The sequence below is a fragment of the Nuphar pumila genome, chromosome 15, assembly GCF_984573655.1.
Source record: "Nuphar pumila chromosome 15, dmNupPumi1.hap1.1, whole genome shotgun sequence".
Taxonomy (NCBI): domain Eukaryota; kingdom Viridiplantae; phylum Streptophyta; class Magnoliopsida; order Nymphaeales; family Nymphaeaceae; genus Nuphar; species Nuphar pumila.
In genome coordinates this window covers 33,115,088-33,138,619 of record NC_143263.1, presented here as the reverse complement: position 1 = coordinate 33,138,619, position 23,532 = coordinate 33,115,088, and the positions used below count along the sequence as shown (strand labels likewise).

The 23,532-nt window shown below is 40.4% G+C and overlaps 1 protein-coding gene across 1 annotated transcript in view; it reads left to right on the top strand.

The window, feature by feature from the left end:
- LOC149815057 (DEAD-box ATP-dependent RNA helicase 20-like) overlaps positions 1-23,532 on the top strand; it is a 45,433-nt gene that overhangs the window by 4,833 nt on the left and 17,068 nt on the right. Inside the window, exons 3-5 of the mRNA XM_089988446.1 lie at positions 20,458-20,637; positions 20,767-20,928; positions 21,011-21,165. Of these exons, the coding sequence (XP_089844572.1) occupies positions 20,458-20,637; positions 20,767-20,928; positions 21,011-21,165 (497 nt within the window). The remainder of the gene's footprint in view (positions 1-20,457; positions 20,638-20,766; positions 20,929-21,010; positions 21,166-23,532) is intronic.

The following is a 23,532-nucleotide window of genomic DNA, read 5'->3' as shown; positions in this document are numbered from 1 at the left end:
AACTGTAACGCCCCAGAAGTTCGACTTGAGATAAGAAGATTTGAATGAAATTGCCTTTGAAAGTCAGAGCTTGCAGCAAAGATTTTTAAAGATACCAAAGGTTTTAGATAAAAGCACAAGTCGATTCTTTTGAGCACGTTCGCAAAAAGAGCCAGTACAAACCCATTTCCTAACTAAGCCAAGCAGTGAGCAAAAGATAAAAAAGAGTTTATCCATAAAAAGATTTAGTCTGTACATAACAGAGGGAGTCATCCACCCTTAACAACTAAAGTACAAAACCCAAAGTAAAGTAGCCAGAACGCCGACGAGAGAGGTGAGGCTTTGATCATGTAGCATTGCACCGCCGCCTGTAAGGGGAGCCTACCTATCACCTACACCCATAAAAATTGGGTCAGTCCTGAAAACTGATAGGTGCACAAAAAGAATAAGAAGAACAACAACTAATTTAAAGCATGCTCATATCTAAGCAAATAGAAACTAATGCAACAGGCAGTAAGCAATTGAATAGCAAAGACCATAGCAAAGCTAACCAGAGTATCATCGTGAGCACATGCAGGCTAGTATTACAGTGATAACAAATCTAACTGTAAGCAGTAACAAGACTAATCATGCATACCTTCTAACTATCGCAAGTAGCAAGCTAGTAGCAAGGTAAAACAAACAGTCAAAACTAAGAACGAAGAACTGCTGTGAGTATGCCATATTGTGTTTTGATTATTAACTGACCATTGTGGGTACACACAATGTATAAAACGTAGAAACAACCAAGATCCATTCGGGGGTCCATTATGCTATGTATTTTATTATACTCCGAAGGACTGACTGAGTTCGTTCCTAAGGGAACAACCAGTGGCAAAGAGAGTAAGTCCCCAAAGGCAAAACAGGGCCCAAGGATGCATCCAACTTCTGCAGAAGTGCCGGGCCACTACCACCTAGGATAGTTATGGTAGCCCCATTTTCCCTACCTCTGATGACTGGGGAAGCTGGACCTTTGCCCGTAATAGTCATTAATGGCCTGACCATCGAAGTTTGTGTACCATCCAACTTCTCTCTTGATGAACCATCCCCAACAAGTACGATGAGGGGTTTTTCTTCATCATCGCTAGGGATGGCAGTGGACCGGGGGAAAGCGGGGCCCTGCCCTGACTCGCCCCGTTTGGATCGGGGATGAAGGGTATGAAATGGGGATGATGGCGGGGACGAAGGTTAAAATCCATCCCCGTTCGGGGGTGGAGGCGGGGATGGACGTGCACTTTTCCCCGCCCCGCCACAATCCCTGCCTCATCCCCGCCCCGACCATTTTTCCCCGCAATATCCCTGCCCCGACTTATCCCCGTTTGAACCGGGGATGGAGGACATGAAACGTGGATGAAGGCGGGGGTGGAGGATAAAATCCATCCCCGCCAGGGAAGTGGGGCGGGGGTGGAGGATAAAATCATCACCTTGCTCTACATGCCTTGATCTATTCGACCCACTCGAGCATCTTGGTTGTGAAGGCGTATGATTACCATTTAGTGAGATGTCCACAATTATGCTTTATCGTATACCATGAGGTTTATCCACCTCGTGCTACTCATCGTAGCATCACATATCATCGCCAAGAGATGCGGCTAGGCTGATAGCCACGGGCCGCAAGGAGGCACTCAAAGCAAGTTCAAAACTGTCAGCAATCTCTAGAGAAACTTGAGAAATAGAAACAATAGCATAATGGCAATTTACATGGCGCAGGCCAGAAGTAAAGCAGTAAGAACGTAAACAAGCAGGTCAAGAACCAGAACAAGGCCAAGGCACGTAAAGCGCGGGGCAACATAAAGTAAGGTGCTTTCAGTAAACAGCCAAGGCGCATGGCGACAGAAAGTAAAGTGCTGAAAAGTAAACAACCAAGGCACATAAAGCGCGGGCCAACAGAAAGTAAAGTGCTGAAAAGTAAACAGCCAAGGCGCATAAAGCGCGAGGCGACAGAAAGTAAAGTGCTGAAAAGTGAACAGCCAAGGCACATAAAGTGCGGGGCGATAAAAAGTAAAGTGCTGAAAAGTAAACAGCCAAGGCGCATAAAGCGCGGGGCGACATAAAGTAAAGTGCTGAAAAGTAAATAGGACAAGGATCGCGAAACCGCGTCCTTGAGTTAAAAAAACAAAAAGTAAAGCCTAGGCATATAAAGCGCAGCGACAACAAAAAGTAAACTGCTGAAAAGATAAAGATGACAAGGATCGCGAAACCATGTCCTTGAGTTAAAGAACATACATATATAACTTATATGTATACGTATATAATCGTCCTCTTGTTCGATTATCTTTTCTTTAGTTTTAGTTTTGTTCATTTAAAGTCCTTTCACACAACTTTCCCCTACCTTGGGGGGTTGCGGGTTCCCAAACGCATGCGGGCGTAAGTACCAACGGTCTCGGGCCACGGGACACGAGTGCGCTTCGTCGTGCAACCTGCAGAACGAAAAAGGTTAGCGTACAATAAGAGGGACAGGGAAACAGAGTCCTTGTCGAAAAACAAAACCGGTGGCAGGGGGCTCCGTCCCCCTATCGGCAAACAAAACGAAAGGCAGGGGAACAGAGCCCCCTGTCGACAAGGCAAATGGCAGGGGGCTCCGCCTCCCCTGCCGGCAACAACAACGGACAGGGGGATCAGGCCCCCCCCCCCCTGTCAGACGAGAAAGATGGCAAGGGCTCCGCCCCACCTGCCGACAAATACAGAAGGGACAGGGGGACGTAGCCCCCTGTCAAACAAGAGAGGTGGCAGGGGGCTCCGCCCCACCTGCCGGCAAACACAGAAGGGGCAGGGGGACGGAGCCCCTTGTCAAACAAGAGAGGTGGTAGGGGGCTCCGCCCCCTTGCCGACAAACACAGAAGGGACAAGGGGACGTAGCCCATTGTCAAACAAGAGAGATGGCAGGGGGCTCCGCCTCCCTGCCGGCAAACACAGACGGGACCAACAAACACAGTAGGGACAGGGAGACAGAGCCTCCTGTCAAACAAGAGATGTGACACTCAAAACAAGCTCAAAATTGTCAACAATCTCTAGAGAAACCTAAGAAATAGAAACAATAGAATAATGACAATTTACGTGGCGCAGGCCAGAAGTAAAGCAGTAAGAACGCAAACAAGCGGTTCAAGAACCAGAACAAGGCCAAGGCGCGTAAATCACGGGGCAACAGAAAGTAAGGTGGTGAAAAGTAAACAACAAAGGCACATAAAGCGCATGGCGACAGAAAGTAAAGTGCTGAAAAGTAAACAGCCAAGCCACATAAAGCGCGGGGCAACAGAAAATAAAGTGCTGAAAAGTAAACAGCCAAGGCGCATAAAGCGCGAGACGACAGAAAGTAAAATGTTGAAAAGTGAACAGCCAAGGCACATAAAGTGCGGGACGATAAAAAGTAAAGTGCTGAAAAGTAAACAGCCAAGGCGCATAAAGCGCGGGGCGACAGAAAGTAAAGTGCTGAAAAGTAAATAGGACAAGGATCGCGAAACCACGTCGTTGAGTTAAAAAGACAAAAAGTAAAGCCTAGGCACATAAAGCGCAGCGACAATAAAAAGTAAACTGCTGAAAAGATAAAGATGACAAGGATCGCGAAACCACGTCCTTGAGTTAAAGAACGTACATATATAACTTATATGTATACGTATATAATCGTCCTCTTATTCGATTATCTTTTCTTTAGTTTTAGTTTTGTTTATTTAAAGTCCTTTCACACAACTTCCCCCTACCTTGGGGGGTTGCGGGTTCCCAAACGCTTGCGGGCGTAAGTACGAACGGTCTCGGGCCACGGGACACGAGTGCGCTTCGTCGTGCAACCTGCAGAACGAAAAAGGTTAGCGTACAATAATAGGGACAGTGAAACAGAGTCCTTGTCGAAAAACAAAACCGGTGGCAGGGGGCTCCGTCCCCCTGTCGGCAAACAAAACGAAAGTTTGGGGAACAGAGCCCCCTGTCGACAAGGCAAGTGGCAGGGGGCTTCGCCTCCCCTGCCGGCAACAACAACGGACAGGGGGATCAGGCCCCCCCGCTGTCAGACGAGAAAGATGGCAAGGGCTCCGCCCCACCTGCTGACAAATACAGAAGGGACAGGGGGACGTAGCCCCCTGTCAAACAAGAGAGGTGGCAGGGGGCTCCGCCCCACCTGCCGGCAAACACAGAAGGGACAGGGGGACGGAGCCCCTTGTCAAACAAGAGAGGTGGTAGGGGGCTCCGCCCCCCTGCCGACAAACACAAAAGGGACAAGGGGACGTAGCCCATTGTCAAACAAGAGAGGTGGCAGGGGGCTCCGCCTCCCTGCCGGCAAACACAGACGGGACCAGCAAACACAGTAGGGACAGAGAGACGGAGCCTCCTGTCAAACAAGAGATGTGACACTCAAAACAAGCTCAAAACTGTCAACAATCTCTAGAGAAACCTAAGAAATAGAAACAATAGAATAATGACAATTTATGTGGCGCAGGCCAGAAGTAAAGCAGTAAGAACGCAAACAAGCGGTTCAAGAACCAGAACAAGGCCAAGGCGCGTAAATCACGGGGCAACAGAAAGTAAGGTGGTGAAAAGTAAACAGCCAAGGCGCATAAAGCGCATGGCGACAGAAAGTAAAGTGCTGAAAAGTAAACAGCCAAGGCACATAAAGCGCGGGGCAACAGAAAGTAAAGTGCTGAAAAGTAAACAGCCAAGGCGCATAAAGCGCGAGACGACAGAAAGTAAAATGCTGAAAAGTGAACAGCCAAGGCACATAAAGTGCGGGGCGATAAAAAGTAAAGTGCTGAAAAGTAAACAGCCAAGGCGCATAAAGCGCGGGGCGACAGAAAGTAAAGTGCTGAAAAGTAAATAGGACAAGGATCGCGAAACCGCGTTCTTGAGTTAAAAAGACAAAAAGTAAAGCGTAGGCACATAAAGCGCACCAACAACAGAAAGTAAAGTGCTGAAAAGATAAAGAGGACAAGGATTGCGAAACTGCGTCCTTAAGTTAAAGAACGTACATATATAACTTATATGTATACGTATATAATCGTCCTCTTGTTCGATTATCTTTTGTTTAGTTTAGTTTTGTTCATTCAAAGTCCTTTCACGCAACTTTCCCCTACCTTGGGGGGTTGCGGGTTCCGAAACGCCTGCGGGCGTAAGTACGAACGGTCTCGGGCCACGAGACACAAGTGCGCTCCGTCGTGCAACCTGCAAAACGAAAAAGGTTAGCGTGCAATAAGAGGGGCAGGGAAACAAAGTCCCTGTAAAAACACAAAACAGGTGGCAGGGGGCTCCGTCCCCCTGTCTGCAAACAAAACGAAAGACGGGGAATAGAGTCCCCTGTCGCCAAGGCAAATGGTAGGGGACTCCGCCCTTCCTGCCAAGAGAGGTGGTAGGGGGCTCCGCCCCCCTGCCGGCAAACACTGAAGGGACAGGGGGACGGAGCCCCCTGTCAAACAAGAGAGGTGGCAGGGGGCTCCGCCCCCCTGCTGGCAAACACAGAAGGGACAGGGGGACGGAGCCCCCTGTCAAACAAGAGAGATGGCAGGGGGCTCCGCCCCCCCTGCCGGCAAACACAGAAGGGACAGGGGGACGGAGCCCTCTCTCAAACAAGAGAGGTGGCAGGGGGCTCCGCCCCCCTGCCGGCAAACACAGAAGGGACAGGGAGATGGAGCCCCCTGTCAAACAAGAGAGGTGGCAGGGGGCTCCGCTCCCCCTATCGGCAAACACAAAAGGGACAAGGGGACGAAGCCCCCTCTCAAACAAGTGAGGTGGCAGGGGGCTTTGCCCCCTGCTGACAAACACAGAGGAAACAGGGTGGCGAAGCCCCCCCCTTTGTCGACACTCGAATTGGTAGGGGGCTCCGCCCCCTGCCGTCAAGCAAAATAAAAAAAAAGAAACAGGGGGCGAAGCCCCCCTGTCGACACAACGAGATGAGGGAGAAACGGGGGTGTCGTCATACCTGGGGGCTATCGGTGATGACTCCGGTGTCGCCGACAGACGTAGAGAGCCAGAGGAGGGGTGGCGTCGGTCGAGGACGCCAGAACGGAAGGTGGATACAGTGGGTCGTCGGCACTCACGCAACAAGGGAGGAAAGTGGCCGACAGCGTCGCTCGCCGGCAACTGCGGCCACGGGAAACGAGAGGAGGGAGAAGGCAGTGGTGAAACACAGAGAGGAGAGAGAACGGGCGAGGGCATCAACCCCTCGCCTGAGGCGCCCGTGCCTTTTTAAAAGGCACGGGCTTCTCGAAGGATCGAGAAGCCCGATCCGGGCGGGGCTTGGATCTGGGTCCTGCTCGGGCTCAGATTCGGGCCCAACTCGGGCTCAGATTAGGGGCGAGTTCGGGCTCGGATTTAGGCCAGCTGGGGGCTCGGATCAGGGGCCGCAGATCGACCGAGGCACGTGTCAGCTACGGCTCGGATCCGGGGCCGCAGATCGACTGAGGTACGTGTCCGACACGTCCTAGCACGTGTCCGACACGTGTCAGCATATTACATTTTTTTAAAAATGGACCTTATATCCTTCCTTCCTTAAAAGAATTCCGTCCGCGATTTTTTTATTGCAATCAAATCTAGGAATACAATTCAGGGTATTTCTCCCTGATATCAGCTTCAGGTTCCCAAGTACATTCGTCAATGCAATGGTGTCACCATTGCAATGGTGTTGCAATGGGGGCTTAAAATAGCTTGCTTATGGTTTAGTTGTTGATGGTGTTGAGCAAAGTCTATATACCCATGATGCCTATGTTACCACAACATGGCTATGCCACACCATAGGTGTATTAAGTGTCGTGAAATGGGCTGGACCAGTTTGGGTCTGATCCAGACCCAAACTGGGATTTGCGTGATTGACGTGCTTATTGGGACACATTTGTAATATTATGTATGTTGTAGGACTGGTATGTCCATAATCAAATTAATTTGTAACCTAATATATAAATATGAAGAATCAGGTCACGTATTGATGATGAAAAAAACGTGAACCTGTGCAGCCTAAAAACGACTTAGCGTCTTCTTCTTCTACCTTTTTCTCCTATTGCAGATTAGGTCTGGTGAAAACTCAAGTTCTAACATGGTATCAAAGCAAGGTTGGATCTAGGGCTCAATATTGCTTCCAAAAGGTATGACCATAGAGAATATCTGATTTCGGTAAGGAAAATATCTTTCCCTCACTGTTTCTTGATCTTTCTTCTCCTTCGAAATCTGTGCTATCGTATTTTCTCCCAAAAATACGATTTCTTCTTCTCGTCTCCATCCTTTTTTTGAAAGTACTTTCGTGTTTTCATCTGAAACACGTCTTTTCTTAAAAGTCTGTTCACGGGTTTCTAAGATCTATTCTATTTTTATCTTGAAACACTTTCTTGAAACACGTGATCCACCTTCTATAATCACTGCTATATTCCAAGCAAAACTCGTGTTTTTTCATCCTAGAATATGTTTTCTTATTCTCTCATTTGAAAACTGATCCTTGATTAATTTGAAAACAGGATTTATCGCGATCTTGGTATAACGATTTTTTTTAAAGCCTATTAATGCTAATCGAACACGGCATGTTCAGGTGGCTTGATTCATGAATATTGAATTGATAATTTGAATATTCACGTGATCTGATATCTGTTAAAAAAAAAGGACAACCGATCCGAATTCTGTTATAATCAGTTCACTTTTGGACTGAATTTAAACAGTCACATCATTTTAAAGTTTGATTAGCCATTCGATTGCTCCTTTCTTAGAGTATTTTCCACTTTATATTCACGTATCTCATAATCATGGATTCTTCTTCAACCCAGTCCGGTTTGTCATCAAACTTCCTTAGCCAACTTGTCTCTAAGAAATTAAATAATTCCAATTTCCTGACTTGTAAGAGACAAATAGTTCATTTTATCAGGAGCCAAGATCTCTTTGGTCATCTGGATGGATCAATTTCAGCCCCACTAGAGTTCATCGCAAAGGAGAAAACAAACGCATAAGGGGCTGCATCTACTAAGCTTGTTTGAAACTCAGATTATGTCTCTTGGATGAGAAAAGATCAAGCATTAATTACCTACATCACATTTACCTTGTCTCAGGAACTACTAATTGCTATTCCCGCCGACTGCACAACGATGAAATTGTGGAACAAGTTGACACATACATACTCTCAGATATCTGAAGCCAGAGTTTTGTTCCTCAAGCGTGAATTCCAACTTCTCAAGGAAGGCAGCCTATCTATCATGAATTATTTGAATAAGGTGAAGACTATTACAGATCAACTTGCCATTATTGGATGTGAAGTGCCAGACAAGGATAAAGTACAACCGACATCGAATGGTTTGGGCCCAGATTATCATGTATTGGTGACATCATTGTTGTGCTTGCCCATGCTTCTCACATTTGAGGACCTCCGGGCAAAACTTCTACAATACGAAATGTCGTTGAAAGGCATTACTGAAGATTTTGGTGCTCAATCTAATTCCCAAGATGTTTTAGCTACTGGGTTCTCCTTCGGTCGTGGTCGTGGAGGAAATAGCTTCAGAGGAGGAAGAGGTTGTGGTAGATTTGCAGGTCCAGGTTTGCTTCCCACACCCAATATGCCGTTTAACTCCAATGCGAAGAACCAAAATCAAAGAGCTGTCCTGACATGTTACCTATGCAATAAAAAGGGACATAGGCAAATTGGTGGTTTAATCCTCAAAATAAAGGAAAGTTGCAAAACACTGAGAGCAAGAAGGAAGATAAATTTACCAAAACTGATGGGGAGGTGAAACAACTTTTGCTTGCAGCATTGTCTGGGTTGCACTTGAAGCAGAATGATCAAGAATTATGCTATGTTGATTCAAGAGCAATGACTCATGTTACGAGGGATGTTGGTAAGCTCTCGAGCTCGGTTCCTTACTTTGGTAAAAATAGTATTGTTACTGGAGATAGATCTCACCATCATATTTCTCACATTGGTGATGCAATCATTTCTTTGTCAAATCATCTCTCAATTTGTCAAATGTCATTCATGCTCTTAACATAAAAAATAACATTATTTATGTGTCCAAACTTGTTGATGATACACATTCTTATGTTGAATTCACTTCCTCTTATGTGTATGTCAAGGATCTTCAAACAAGGGAGACATTCGCTAAAGGGGAGCGAAAAGGAAATATGTACATCTTCAAGGAAGATCTATTTGCGCATACACGTTCCGTCTTGAAGCCCTTATTGAAGTCTAAGTCTTTTCAGTCTGAGTTATCTGTGTCAGGTCTTGAGTCTGTTTTTAGCCTTTCTAAATATAATAAGCCAAGTCTTTGGCATGATCGTCTTGGTCACTGCAATTATTCTTTTCTTGAGAAACTTGTATGAAGTAAATTAATTCCTAAATCAAGTTTAACTCTTGAGGAAAATAATAAAAAGTGCTCCAGTTGTCAAATGCGTAAGAGTCATGTTCTTCCTTTTAATACTACAAATAAAAGAGCTTCAAGACCTTTTGAAATTGTTTATTCAGATGTTTGGGGTCCTGCACCCGTCTGTTCTTCCTCTGGCAGCAGATATCATCTCATCTTTATTGACAGTTATTCTCGTTATACTTGGATATTCTTTACGAAGCATAAGTCTGAAACTTTTCACATATTTCACAACTTTCATGCCTTTGTTCAAAACCATTTTTCTACCAATATTCTGCATTTTCACTGTGATGGAGGTGGTGAGTATACATCAAATGATTTTATTGATTTTCTCCAAAGTAATGGAATAAAGCGTAGAGTGTCTTGTCCACATATGCCACAACAAAATGGGATTGCTGAGAGAAAACATAGGTATATTGTTGAAACAGCCATGAGCATGATGCATGATAGCAATCTTCCCATTAGCCCGTGGACAAAAGCATTCCATTCAGCAGTCTATATCATAAATCGTTTGCCCATGACAGTTTTACAAAATAATTCACCATATTTTTCTCTTTTCGGCATTCAACCTGATTACGATGCTCTGCGTGTGTTTGAATGCACTTGCTATGTTCATATTGATGATTCTCTCAGGAATAAATTCCATCCAAAGGCTTCCAAGTGTAGATTCGTGGGATATGTCGATGATTACAAAGGGTATCAGTGTTATGATCCTATGACTAAACATGTTAAAATTTTCAGGAATGTTGTGTTTGATGAAAATAATTTTGGAGATGTAGCATTTAATACCCGTCAAAGAATTCTCAGAGAAGAAGTTTATCATCCATGTATGAATACAAAATTATTTGCAAGTGTTTATGGTGATTGCTCACCTCAGTGTACTCAGGAAACACAGTCGGCCGACCAAGACGACATTGACTCAGGCCAAGTATGCTTACCTCAATCTGGTGATCAGGTCGGTGGAGCTTCATATGTTGAAGAAGGGGCAGACCCACAACCTCATCCTAATGATAAATTTAAAGGGTATGTGTATGTGTGAAGAGAAAAAGGTGCTCCCCCTGTTCCTCACATTGAACTTGATACTTATGTGCCTGTTGAAAACCTGAGGAGTTCAAATAAAATCAGACACCCTATTGACAGGTGGGTCAGCTACAATAATTTTTCTATGGATCTTCAACTCTTTTTATCTCAGGTTGATAAGCATGATGAACCCGTGGGGTTTCATCAAGCCGTGAAATCAAACAAGTGGATTAAGGCCACGAATGAAGAAGTGAAAGCACTTCATGAATGTCAGACGTGAAAAATTGTTTCCAGACCTCCTAACAAAAATGTTGATTCCAAGTGGGTTTATAAAATTAAGTACAGACCCGATGGCACCATAGAACGATACAAAGCAAGACTTGTTGCAAAGGGGTTTACATATGAATATGGCCAGGATTATGATGAGATTTTTAGTTCCGTGGTCAAAATGGGGATAATAAGAACTATCTTGTCTTTAACTGTCAAACATGATTGAACATTGAGTCAGTTAGATGTCAAAAATGCATTTTTTCATGGAGACTTGAAGGAAGAAGTTTACATGGAACAACCTCCGGGAAATGCTGAGGGAGACCCAAGCACACATGTATGCAGACTAAAAAGAGCCATATATGGTTTGAAGCAAGCCTCACGCTCGTGGTTTGAAAGTTTCTCCTTAGAAATACAGAAACATGGGTTCTGTTGATCTTTTTTGGACCACTCATTGTTTATATTTAAGGGTAAATACCTCACCACCCTGTTGTTGATATATGTTGATGATATTATTGTTACAGGGAACTCGATGAGCCACATTGAAGAAATCAAAAGACTCTTAAGTTAAAGGTTTAAGATGAAAGACTTAGGAGATTTGCGTTATTTCCTTAGAGTCGAGGTAGACAGGAAGGATGGTTGCCTGACATTGACACAACATAAATACACACTAGATTTGTTGAAGAAATTTGGTATGCAGGATTGCAAGCCTTTGTCTACACCAAGTGTCTTACATCAAAATCTTAGTTCACAGGATGAAGATTTGTACCCAGATCCTACAAGATATTGAAGTGTAGTCGGTATGCTTCAATATCTTACCTTTATTTGCCCTGACATTTTTTATTCTGTCAATCAAGTGTTACAGTTCATGCATGAGCCGCAAACAGGACATATGGATGTAGTCAAGAGAGTGTTGAGGTATTTAAAAGGTACCATTTGGAGATGAGTTGGTATATAAGAAAAGTTGGAAAAGAGGAGGCATGCATGATGTCACGGTCTACAGTGATGCGGACTGGGCAGGAGATCCTGATGAAAGGAGGTCGGTTTCTGGGTATTGCATCTTTCTTGAGGAAAACTTAGTATCCTGGATGAGTAGAAAATAAAAGGCGATAGCTAGATCAAGTACTGAGGCTGAATACCGATCAATGGTTGCTGCAACTGCTGAAGCTACTTGGACGAGGCATTTATTGAATGAATTGGAGGAACGGATCTCGAAATCTATCTTATTGTGTGATAATCAAAGTGCCATCAAAATATTCTTTAATCCTATTTTCCATAGTAAGACACAATATATTGAGATAGATCAACACTTCATTCGACAGAAGGTTGAAGACAAAGAGATTGAGCCTCATTTCATCCCTACAGAAGTCCAGGTGGCAGATTTATTTACAAAGGGTTTGACGAAAAACAGATTCTGGTTCTTGAAGAACAAGTTTTTCATGGTACAAGACCATGCACAACTTGAGGGAGGGTATTAAGTGTCGTGAAATGGGCTGGACCAGTTTGGGTCTGATTCAGACCCAAACTGGGATTTGCGTGATTGGCGTGCTTATTGGGACACACTTGTAATATTATGTTTGTTGTAGGACAGTTATGTCCATAATCAAATTACTTTGCAACCTAATATATAAATATGAAGAATCAGGTCACGTATTGATGATGAAAAAAAATGTGAACCTGTGCAGCCCAAAAATGACTCAACGTCTTCTTCTTCTACCTTATTCTTCTCCCTTTTTCTCCTATTGCAGATTAGGTCTGGTGAAAACTCAAGTTCTAATAAGGTGCTCCAATTCTTTGCGTTGTTGCACATTATGACATAATAGTGATATACAATTGGAATTTTCTGTTTTTCATATAAATGTAATGTCATTGTAAGAAGTATAAGATATAAAAGATTCAACATTGTACTCTCGAAATTGTGAATATGAGCTACATCTCAGATTCATTACATATTTATTCAGAAATATGTTATTTACTATGTCACACAGACTCTTCTAACAGGGCACCACACCCGCACCCAGGCGGGTGTGACACTTGGACACAACTTCCTTTGTGTTAGGTGAAGTCAACCACACTGAGGTCCATTTCTATCCAAAAGTAGATTTAGTTAACCCTAATCAAGTCCATTTTTATCTATATTATATATATATATATATATATATATAAATACATAAATGCACACAAATACATGTAGTGTTAACTTAAAGCTGTTATATATATATACTCCCCACACCCAAGTTTTTTTAAAGTGCCGCATTGCCGCATTGCCGCATCCACATCCACATCCACATCCACATCCACATCCACATCCACACCAGTACCTGTACCCGCACCCGCACCCGCACCTGCACCTACACCTGCACCTGCACCTGCACCTATGTGACATAGGTTATTTACTACATGTGCATTCACTGATTTATGTTATAAGTGATGTACAATATGATTCTTTACTTTTTGAGTGGAATTTAAGGTGATGTGCAAAGTAGATGTATAAATTAATGGTTATCATTTAATATTGTCATGGTGAATATTTTAAGGTATGCTAAGTTGAACTACAAAAGGTATAAGGCCTGTTGATAACAATACATCAATAACTATGCATTAGTGGCAGTTGTCGACTTCATCTCACAAGTGATTTCCTTTCAAAAAGATAAAAATTTCACAGGTAAATTCTTGGTCAATAATATTATTGAAGCAACAAGAAAAGGTGAGTCCAGCAAGAGTATCAAATAAATGTTTAGTCTTACCTCTTAGAATAATAATGTAATAAGTGAAGGAGATGTTAAATATATATATATATATGTATGTATGTATGTGTGTATTTATGTATTTTTGTTTATTGTTCTATTCATGTCCTCTAGGGGCATTTTTGTCTTATCATAAAATGTAATAGGTCCTGCCCATTAGGGGCAGTTTTGTATCTTTATTTTTATTTTTGTTTTTTCCATTCTAGCCATTGGGCTAGTTCAATGGCTAGTTGACTAGCCCTTTTGCTTCTTATTTGCTGTATATAAATGAGATCTCTCCCATAATGAAGGTATGCTTCTCTTAAGCATTTACCAAGTGAATAAAATATCATTTTTTGTGTCTTTATGAGATTTGTGAAGTATGCCCTTGGGGCCTTGTATTTGCCCGTTGGAGGCTTGTGTATTGCCTTTGTGGCTGTGTTTGTGCTCTACATTGTGTGCTCTTATGAGCATTGTGATTGTTCTTATATTTGGGCTTTTATTTCATGGTCTCAGGGCCCTTGGAATCTAGACCCTTGGACCTTGTTGATCATGGTGCTTGTGTGATCAGGTGATCGTGGTTGTTACCATTCTTCTACATTCCCTCTCTTCTTGCTCTTCTTCTTTGTCATGGTCGATAAAGAGACTAAAATTGAGTTTATTCAAATTAAATGGCTGAAACCAGTGTTATCAACCTTACCTGTAACTGAGAGGTTTCTTGGTCCAATCCAGTTAGGTGACTATAAGGATGAGGTTTATTGTGATGTCTTCCCCATGGATGTAGCTCATATGACCTTGGGAACCACAAGAAGAAGAAGTTCTTCGGGAGGCAAAACAATGGAGGGACGATGAGAATTATGTCACTTTTGCAATCAGTTGGGACATATCGGGTTTCGATTGTCCTAAGCTCAAAGGGAAAGTGGCCTCTCTTGGAGAGAAATCAACCAAAGCAACTGATGATTCAAAGAAAGAAGGTGATCTCAAAGATTTATCCATTGCTCAATTGGCGGAAGCTCTCCAACAATTTTTGAAGACTAACACCTCTAATCCATCCACATTCGGTACCTCGGTCTCATTCTCAACTCCTCTCGATATGTTCATAGATACTTGACTCAGGGGCTTGTTTTCACGACACTTAATGCATCTGTACTATTCACGCAATGCACCAACTCATGCATCTTTTGTTTCCACTGCTGATGGAACCTCTTTGGAAATCAAAGGAATTGGAAATTTGGAAAAAGTATTGAAATTTTTTAAATAATTTTTTGTTCCAAAAATTAGAATTATCCCAAAATTGAACTTAAATTTATTTTCCGTTTCATAAAATTTTGATCGTGATTGTAAAATCTCCTTCTAACCTACGGGTTGTGTGCAAGATCTCCGGTCCGGGAAACTGATTGAGTAAGGCCATAGGAAAGGAGATTACTACATGAATTTTTTGTCTCTCATAAATATTTTTGTAATTTTAAAACAAAGATATTGCTACTTGGCACAAAAGATTTGGTCATCCAAGTACTTCTAAATTGTATATTTTTTCTTTTTTAGAAAAAAATTGTAATGAAAGGGAATTCATTTATAATGATTGCATTCTTGAAAAATTCACTCTTCCTTTTCCAAATAGTAGCTTTGTCTCTAGAAGGCCTTTTGAGTTGATGCACTCGGATGTGTGTGGACTTGCGCCTGTCATGTCGAAAGAAGGATATTCTTATAGTTATTATGTTATCTTTATTGATGATTATGCTAGATATGCATGGATCTACTTCTTTATGTTCAAATCGAATGTTTTCACTTATTTTAAAGATTCGCTCAGATTTGGGTGGGGAATATATGTCAAAGGAATTTCAAAATTATTTGAACTCCACAACAAAATGGTCTTGCGATAAGGAAACATAGACATATAATTGAGACAACTAAAACCTTACTCATTTCAAAGGATATTCCTAAAATTTTTTGGGTCGAAGCCGTGCTTATCGCAATTTATTTAATTAATAGAATGACTCCATCTTTCCCAAAAAATACTTAACCTTTTGAATTTTTTTTCAAAATATCTCCGGATTTTAAATGATTAAGAGTTTTTAGATGCAAGTGTTTTGTACTCTTTTAAGGAAATGACAGACTTTCATCAAAAGCCATTGAATGTGTGTTTATTTGTTATGGAGAAAATAAAAATGGTATAGGTGTTATGATTTAAAAAATGATAAATTGTATATCTCTAGAAATGTAACTTTTTTGGAAGAACAAAATGAATTTGATAAAAGTAAACCTAAGGAGGAAGTAGACTACTCGTTTCTATTTGATCTATTACCTAAGAATGAAATTGAAGCATTTAGTTCAAATGATTGTGATAATGTTGAATGTCTTGGTGATGATATTTCTATTGATATGATTGGGGAAAACCCACTTAAAGATTCTAACATTGAAACCTCTAATGAGCTTCTTGTTTACACTCGGCGTGAAGGTGGGGGTCAACCATGCACACTTGAAAAATACTCACAAGCGTGGTTGGATTTCTTGCCGAGTTTACTCGGGACTCGATCGTTATGAACTGAAACTGATCTGGTTCATGAGTCGAACTCATGTGACTCGACCGTGTCAGGAGTGACTCGGCTGAGTTACGTTTTGCATTGATTTTTTATTTTTTGCATTTAACCCTGGCCCCTCTCTTTCGCAGTTTCCCTCTCTCACGATCGACTCTCTGTCTTTGCATCTCACGGCCTCTCTGCGGCTTTGCCACCATTTTTCTGGTAGTCCATCTCCTTCTGGCCTTTGCGTCGACGATTGGGTTTTCAGTAGTAGACTCGAAGTGTGAAGGAGGTTTTCAGACCTCTTTCCCTCTCTCAAATCTCGACTCTCACTGGCCTCTCTTCTGCGGTCCATCCCCTTCCGGCATCGGCGATTGAAGGAGGTAGCCTAGTATCTCTCTCTCTCTCTCGCCCGCCATTAACGACAAGAACGGAACCAGATTAGGTCCCTCTTTTTTTCATGCCTTCTCATTCATTTCCCATTTTTCATCGCTACCCATTTGCTATTTTATTTTCCTCTCGTCAAATTTCTCCCTTTTCCTGGGCACCCATTTGTTTTTTTAACTTCTTGTGGATTTTCCCTTTTTGCTTGATGCCCATTTGGTTTTGGTTCTTGATTCTATTCTCGTTCATTTCCCCCCCTTTATTTTTTTGGGTTGTCAATGGATAAGACTAAGTTATGTGGTCCAAAGCCATCGCCTTTGGCTTATGCGAAGAACGAGCACGTCTACGGGAGGCCATTGCAACTCCATTTTGATAAGAAAACATGAGATTTGTACATACAAGATCCGTATTTTGGGTTGATGAAGGTTGGACTGGAAGGTGGCTTGGCGACGTCAATGGTGAGGAGTGCTGCTAAGGTTCGATCTGGATATAGATGATGGGAATATTTACTTCGCAGATAGCGACACTCTCTATCTGAGAAGGTACTACTGTTTTTGGCTTTTTTCTCCCAACTTTTTTTTTCAATATTCTGCTTTTCATAGAGAACTTCATTGGTTTCTTTTTTGGAAATGGTTGCTTTGTATTTTGGTTTGAAACTAGATTCTTGATACATGGGGCTAATTCGACATTAGTTTGGATGATTGGTCATACACTGAAACTGTGATGTTTTTTATCACATTGTAGGATGTGGGTTGTTTTCTGGTCTAACATGGGTTGATTTTGAAAAACACTCCATGTTCCTATAGACTCCCAAGTTGCTTCTTGCTCTTTGATTCTCTCATTTCGTTGTTGGAAATACAAAGACAAGAGGGCCATTGACATGCAAATTCTTGAGGGGTTTTGTTTTCCTGGAAGGCTGAATGGGGGCAGACGAACGTGTGTGATGCGGAGAAGAGGAAAGACCTTATGTTATTTGATTTTTGTGGTATAAAATCATAATATATGAGTTTGTTATATTTTTTTAATAATTAAAAAAAAACCTTGACTCATCTGAGTCACCAAGTTGCAAACGGGCGATCCGATACTGAGTTTCGAGAAAACCAACCATGCTCACAAGATCAATCATTAGAAGAACTTATTCTCATAGAAAGACCTATTCCTAGAAAATCCCAATGGATCTCTAGAACTCGAAATAAGTTCGTTTTGTATGAATCTTTTTCTCCAAGTAGAGCTTGTTTAATGGCTATTCATGCTTATTATGAACTTTTTAATTATACTGAAGCTAAGGACCACCCTCATTGGATAGATGCAATGCAATTGGAATTAGATGCCCTTCATAGAGCCAACACTTGATAAATTGTTTCATTTCCCTTAAGAAAAAAGGCCATAGGTTGTAGATGAGTATTTAAGATCAAAACCAAAAGTGATGGTTCATCAGAAAGATATATAAAGCTAGATTAGTTGCCAAGGGATATTCACAGGAATATAGGATTGACTATAAAGAGACCTTTGCCCTTGTTGCAAGGATGACTAGTGTTAGGACCCAAATAGCCTTAACATCCATCAAACAATGGCCTATCTATCAATTTTAAACGTCAAAAATGCCTTTATTAATGGTGATCTTTGTGAAAAAGTTTATATGGATCCTCCTCCTGGGTTTGACATTGAAAATGATAAGGTTCTTAAACTTAATAAAGCTCTTTATGTCCTTAAGCAGGTCCCTAAGGCCTGATATGATCATTTTATTATGGTTATTATTGACAGTGAATTTGCTTCATGTTATAGTGACACTGCTTTTTTTGTTAGGAATGCAAGAATCAATATAATTATTTTATTATATGTTGATGATATGATTATCACTGAAAGTGATAAAAAGAGTATTGATGATGTTAAAAGTATTCTTAAAAGAAATTTTGATAAGTTTGACCTTGGTTTTCTAAGGTATTTCTTAGGTATTGAGGTTGCGTATTCTCCAAGAGGATATCTACTCCCAAATGAAATTGACATATGAAATAATTTCTACAAGTTTGATGAATGAAAATGTAGTGGATACTCTTGAGGTACTCAATGCAAAAATGAGAGCCATTGATGACACTCCATTAGAAGATGTTACTACCCATCATCAACTAATTGGGTCTTTTAGATACTTGTGTATCACTTGACCTGACATAGCATATTCAATTCATAATGTAAGCCATTTTTATCATGCGCCCACTTCAGTTTACATGAAAATTGTTATGAGAATTATCATATATTTGAAGGGCACTATAACTAAAGGGCTTTTCTTTTCCTCTTCTTCATCTCTTAATTTGATCACTTATTCTGGTTCAAATTGGGGAGACAACCTTAATGTTCGTATCTTCGCTATAGGTTATTGTATTTTTCTAGGCGATTCACTCATATCTTGGAGGTGTAAGAAACAACAAAAGGTGTCAATCTCCTCCACCGAAGCCAAGTATCGGGCAATGACAATTACTACCATTGAGATTGTTTGGCTAAAAAGTCTACTGAAAGATATGGGTGTCACCATCTCCACTCTATCGAAGATGTGTTGTGATAACAAGAATGCTATCTACATTGCTAGCAAACACATCTTCCATGAGCGGACAAAACACAAAGATGAATTGCCACTATGTTCGGGAGGAGTTTCTTAGGGGCACTATTGAATTTCTTTATGTGACATCCAAATACCAAATAACAGACTTCTTTACCAATGCTTTATCGGTGCCTTGTGTTTCTTTCTTAGCAAACTTTCGGCGAAATAACCCCCCCTCAAACTGACGGAGAAATAATCGAAAGTTTGCTAAGGAGAAAAGAAAAGCGAGGCGCCAACCTTGGTGAAGAAGTCTACAATTTGATATTCGAATGCCACATAAAGAAGTTTTCACGCAATTCCTACTCGCATGCCAACATATGATATATATATATATATATATATATATATATATATATATATTTGTTTGTTTGTTGATTGTTCTTTTCATGTAATAGGTCATGCCCTCTAGGGGCTTTTTTTGTCTTTTCACAGAATGTAATATGTCCTGCCCATTAGGGGCAGTTTTATATTTATATATTTTTTTTGTTTTTCCCATTCTAGCCGTTGGGATTAGCCCAACTAGTTGTTGACTAGCCCTTTTGCTTCTCATTTGCTGTACATAAATGGGATCTCTCCCATAATGAAGGTATGCTTCTCTTAAGCATTTACCAAGCAAATAAAATATCATTTTTGATATTTTGAGTGCTCTCTTGTGTGTCTTGTGAGCTTTGTGAAGTATGCCCTTGGGGCCTTGTATTTGCCGGTTAGAGGCTTGTGTATTATTGCCTTTGTGGCTGTGTTTGTTCTCTACATTGTGTGCTCTTATGAGCATGGTGATTGTTCTTGTATTTGAGCTTTCATTTCAGGAAATGCATTGTCATAATCCTGTAATAAAAAATTATCTCTCACCTTTACCTCATGAAGCATGTAAAAGAGCAATATGATTTTGGGAAATGGCAAGCCTCATCTGGACTATCACTTGTCTGTGTGGGTTTCTCCTAAGTTTATTTCCTTATGCAGAACTAAATTTCCTTACTTTGGACGGTGGTTATTCCTATATTTGTTCAAACCCCAAAAAGCAAATTATTTGCTCAACGTAAAGATAAATTGATTTTACATTCCCATAGGCAATTTTTTGTCTGTGTGCGCGCACGTATGTTCCAAGTTTGTGGAGCATCGTATTATCTGTTCACTCAAGCAGGCAGATATTGTGTTACACCCTAGTAAACATTACTTTTTTTTTTTCGCTTCTCTGGAATTTTGGATTTTATTAGCCATCCATTCTACGTAATGCCAATATGATAATGTGCCTTGGGCAGGATTGTTAATGCATATACTGGAATAGTCTTTTGTTCGCATCCCGTATGATGGATTTTATCGTTTTAGGTGATGACTATCAATTTAAAGAGTTTCAAAAGCTATATATCTCAAAATCAGATGTCAAACATCATGGTTTTAAAAAATATACTGAACTTCATGACATGCAAATCTTGATGCTTCCAGTTGGTTGTGGAAAAGTCATAATGTTAGCAGAAAACTTGAATCAATTATTTATATAGGGAATTTTCTTTCAGTTTTAAAAAGTATTTATATGATTAGTTCTGTCTATTATTAAAAGTTAGCTATGTTCTCTCTTGATAACTTAAGATTTATCCATATTGATCTTAAGTCAGATTACGTCATGCAAGAAATTTCCAAAGCTGGCTTTGTTGAACCAACACCTATTCAAGCTCAGGGCTGGCCAATGGCTTTAAAAGGGCGTGATCTTATAGGTATTGCTGAGACAGGTTCTGGAAAAACACTTGCCTATCTCTTACCTGCCATTGTCCATGTCAATGCTCAACCTTTTTTAGGTATGTATTTTTAACTTCTTGATGCTAATTATTGGCAAAGATTATATAATTCTTTGTCCTGTGTATGGGCATCACATGAGCATACATTGGAAAAATGCCTACTTAGCTGAACATTTTTTGCTGCCTCAGCTCCTGGTGATGGTCCAATTGTTCTAGTTCTAGCCCCTACACGTGAACTTGCTGTGCAAATACAGCAAGAGGTTTCTAAGTTTGGAGCTTCGTCAAAAATAAAGAATACCTGTATATATGGTGGGGTACCAAAGGGTCCTCAAGTTCGTGATCTGCAGAAGGGTATGGCATATTTGTAGTTGAATTGTTGTAGTCTATGTGAGGCTTGAAGAATTCCTGATCTTGCTGCATGTATTTTAAACAGGCGTTGAAATTGTTATAGCCACACCAGGACGGTTGATCGATATGCTAGAATCACACGTTACAAATTTGAGGAGGGTCACATACCTTGTCTTGGATGAGGCAGATAGAATGCTAGATATGGGGTTTGATCCTCAGATTAGGAAAATTGTTTCTCAGGTACATGTATCTACTGTATTTACAAGTTAATCCTTATCTTTGTTCACCTGACTGATTGTTTTTGGATTATAGTCACCCTGTTAATAATTTATTTTAATCTTGTTCTATCATATGGATATCTCTTTCTGTATTGGCATTTGATGTTGGATGCATGTGCCATGATCATATTGCCAACATTTTGCAAATTCAGAGATACTCACTGGTTGACAACTTCATTTGGGATTGGGAGATACTGAAATTTGATAGCTGTTCCAGATGTGCTGATGGTTGCGTTTTTTTTTTAATATTTACACGAAGAAACTGCCCCCAGGATTAGAGACCTAGTCGAGCTGGCTCTACCTGCCACAATTACGATCGCTGTCATGGCAGCATACAAATATTTGTCTTCTTTACTGTAACCTCAACATGTGCCAAATTGTGTTTGATACATGACTTTGTTGACTAAATACAAAACTAGTTTAACCAAATCAAGGGTGATGGACTTTTTCCTTTTTTTTTTCTTTGCAAATGATTTATTTGTTTTTTTCCTCTGCACTTTCATAATTAACCATACATTTTTACTTAGCAGTTATTGTGTGATGTTCTAATCTCTAGGTTCTCCATATAATGACACCATGACTTTCGGCTCTCTTTTTTTCTTATGGTTACTCTTAATATTCTTTTTATTGTAATAAAACATAGTCATTCTATTCTCTGTACCATACTTGAACATTTTTCCTTTGTTTTGCTTTTGATTTCTTTTATTTTCATGCCTTTCCCTTTTCCAGAATCCTATTTTATCTTCGCTAATGCCCATTCATCTCTTTTCCACAATCTCACCAACCAATATTTCCTTTGTAACGACCCCAACTCATACCTCTTAAAAATACAGATTTTTTTTTAAACCATTGCGAAAATATTCTCAGAGACTCAGGGCCTTTACAGTTCCACTCCCAATTGGATAAACAAACATACCACAGGGAAATCTTACATTTATCACCTCAAACCAAAACAACTCATCATTTATTTATTTGAAAAAAAAGATTGTTTAAACAATAATTGCAAGAAACATATCAGAGTTATTTAAATGACATAAAAGTAAATAAGGAAAAACTGAACCACACTGTCTCTCTGTGAACTGTCTAGCAAAAGTGTGACACTCGTAGCTCTCTCAGAAGCCCATCGCTTCACTGATCTTCTGCGGCTGCGAAAACCACAAAAGTAAAGGTGTCAGAAATTCGAAGAATTCTGCGTACAAGTCCCTCTAATGAAATAAATGAGCATAAAGAATACTGATAAGATTTTATGCAATAACTTAGAGGAATACAATTATGACAAATGCATAATTAAATTAAGCATTCATGTAATAAGAAATATTTATTAAGCATGAAGGAACATTTAATAAATAACAGAATCACAAATTTAGCAATACAATCATTTAATATGCTTTAGGGAACAATATTATGCATTCACCAACACTTAATAATTAAGAGAATAGGTAAACATGCATGATCTAATGCATAGCAGGAGTATGCATGATTTATGTGCAATGCATGAACACTTTATTATCTTTCCTTAAAGTTTTCATTTCCATATGCATGTCCTATTAAATGCACATAATTTAAGTTCATCTTTTTAATTACCGTTGCCCGCAGATACAACAAACATGTAAGATTTTTCGATGTCAAGTAGGGTTTCCAGGATAACTTAACACACAAGTTGTATTTTATTACTGGGTTCCAAACTTAGCCCTCGAGCGAATCACTTTCGGAATATTAGACCTCCACATCTAATGTCGGGACACCAGAGACCCTCCACGTCCACAAGTACCACTTTCTTGCGATACCAAAATAACAGCTGTGTCTACACACCACACCAAGGTCAAGTGACAGACTTGTCCTAAAACTGTGGCTATGAGAAATAACCTCAATATCGGGTTCAGAGATAATAAATAAAGCACACGAAGTTTTTGTATCCTCTTGGTTCCCCAAAATTGAATCTCTAAGATTCTCATTCTTCTTATGAGAGATCTCAGACCGTATATTACACAGTTCTTATTCATTATCTTTTTATTAAAAGCCAATTATTGAGTTTTGCAATTCAACATGCAAAAACAACCGCAAAAGCTTGCATCTACCCCTACGAGAACCATCACGGGACTCCCACCTGTGGAAAAGCATAGAACAATGCAATACAATGCAATAAATGTGATTTTTGCGATGCATTTAAAAAGTAAATAAATAAGGAGCGTTCAATGCTCGAGGCTCTCCAAGCCTGCGATGATTCACTTGGATCATCGATGCACCATATGCAAAAATCATAACAATATGCAATATATGCAAAAATGCAATTCATTCATACCAATTTAACAATGTGTATGAGTTACCA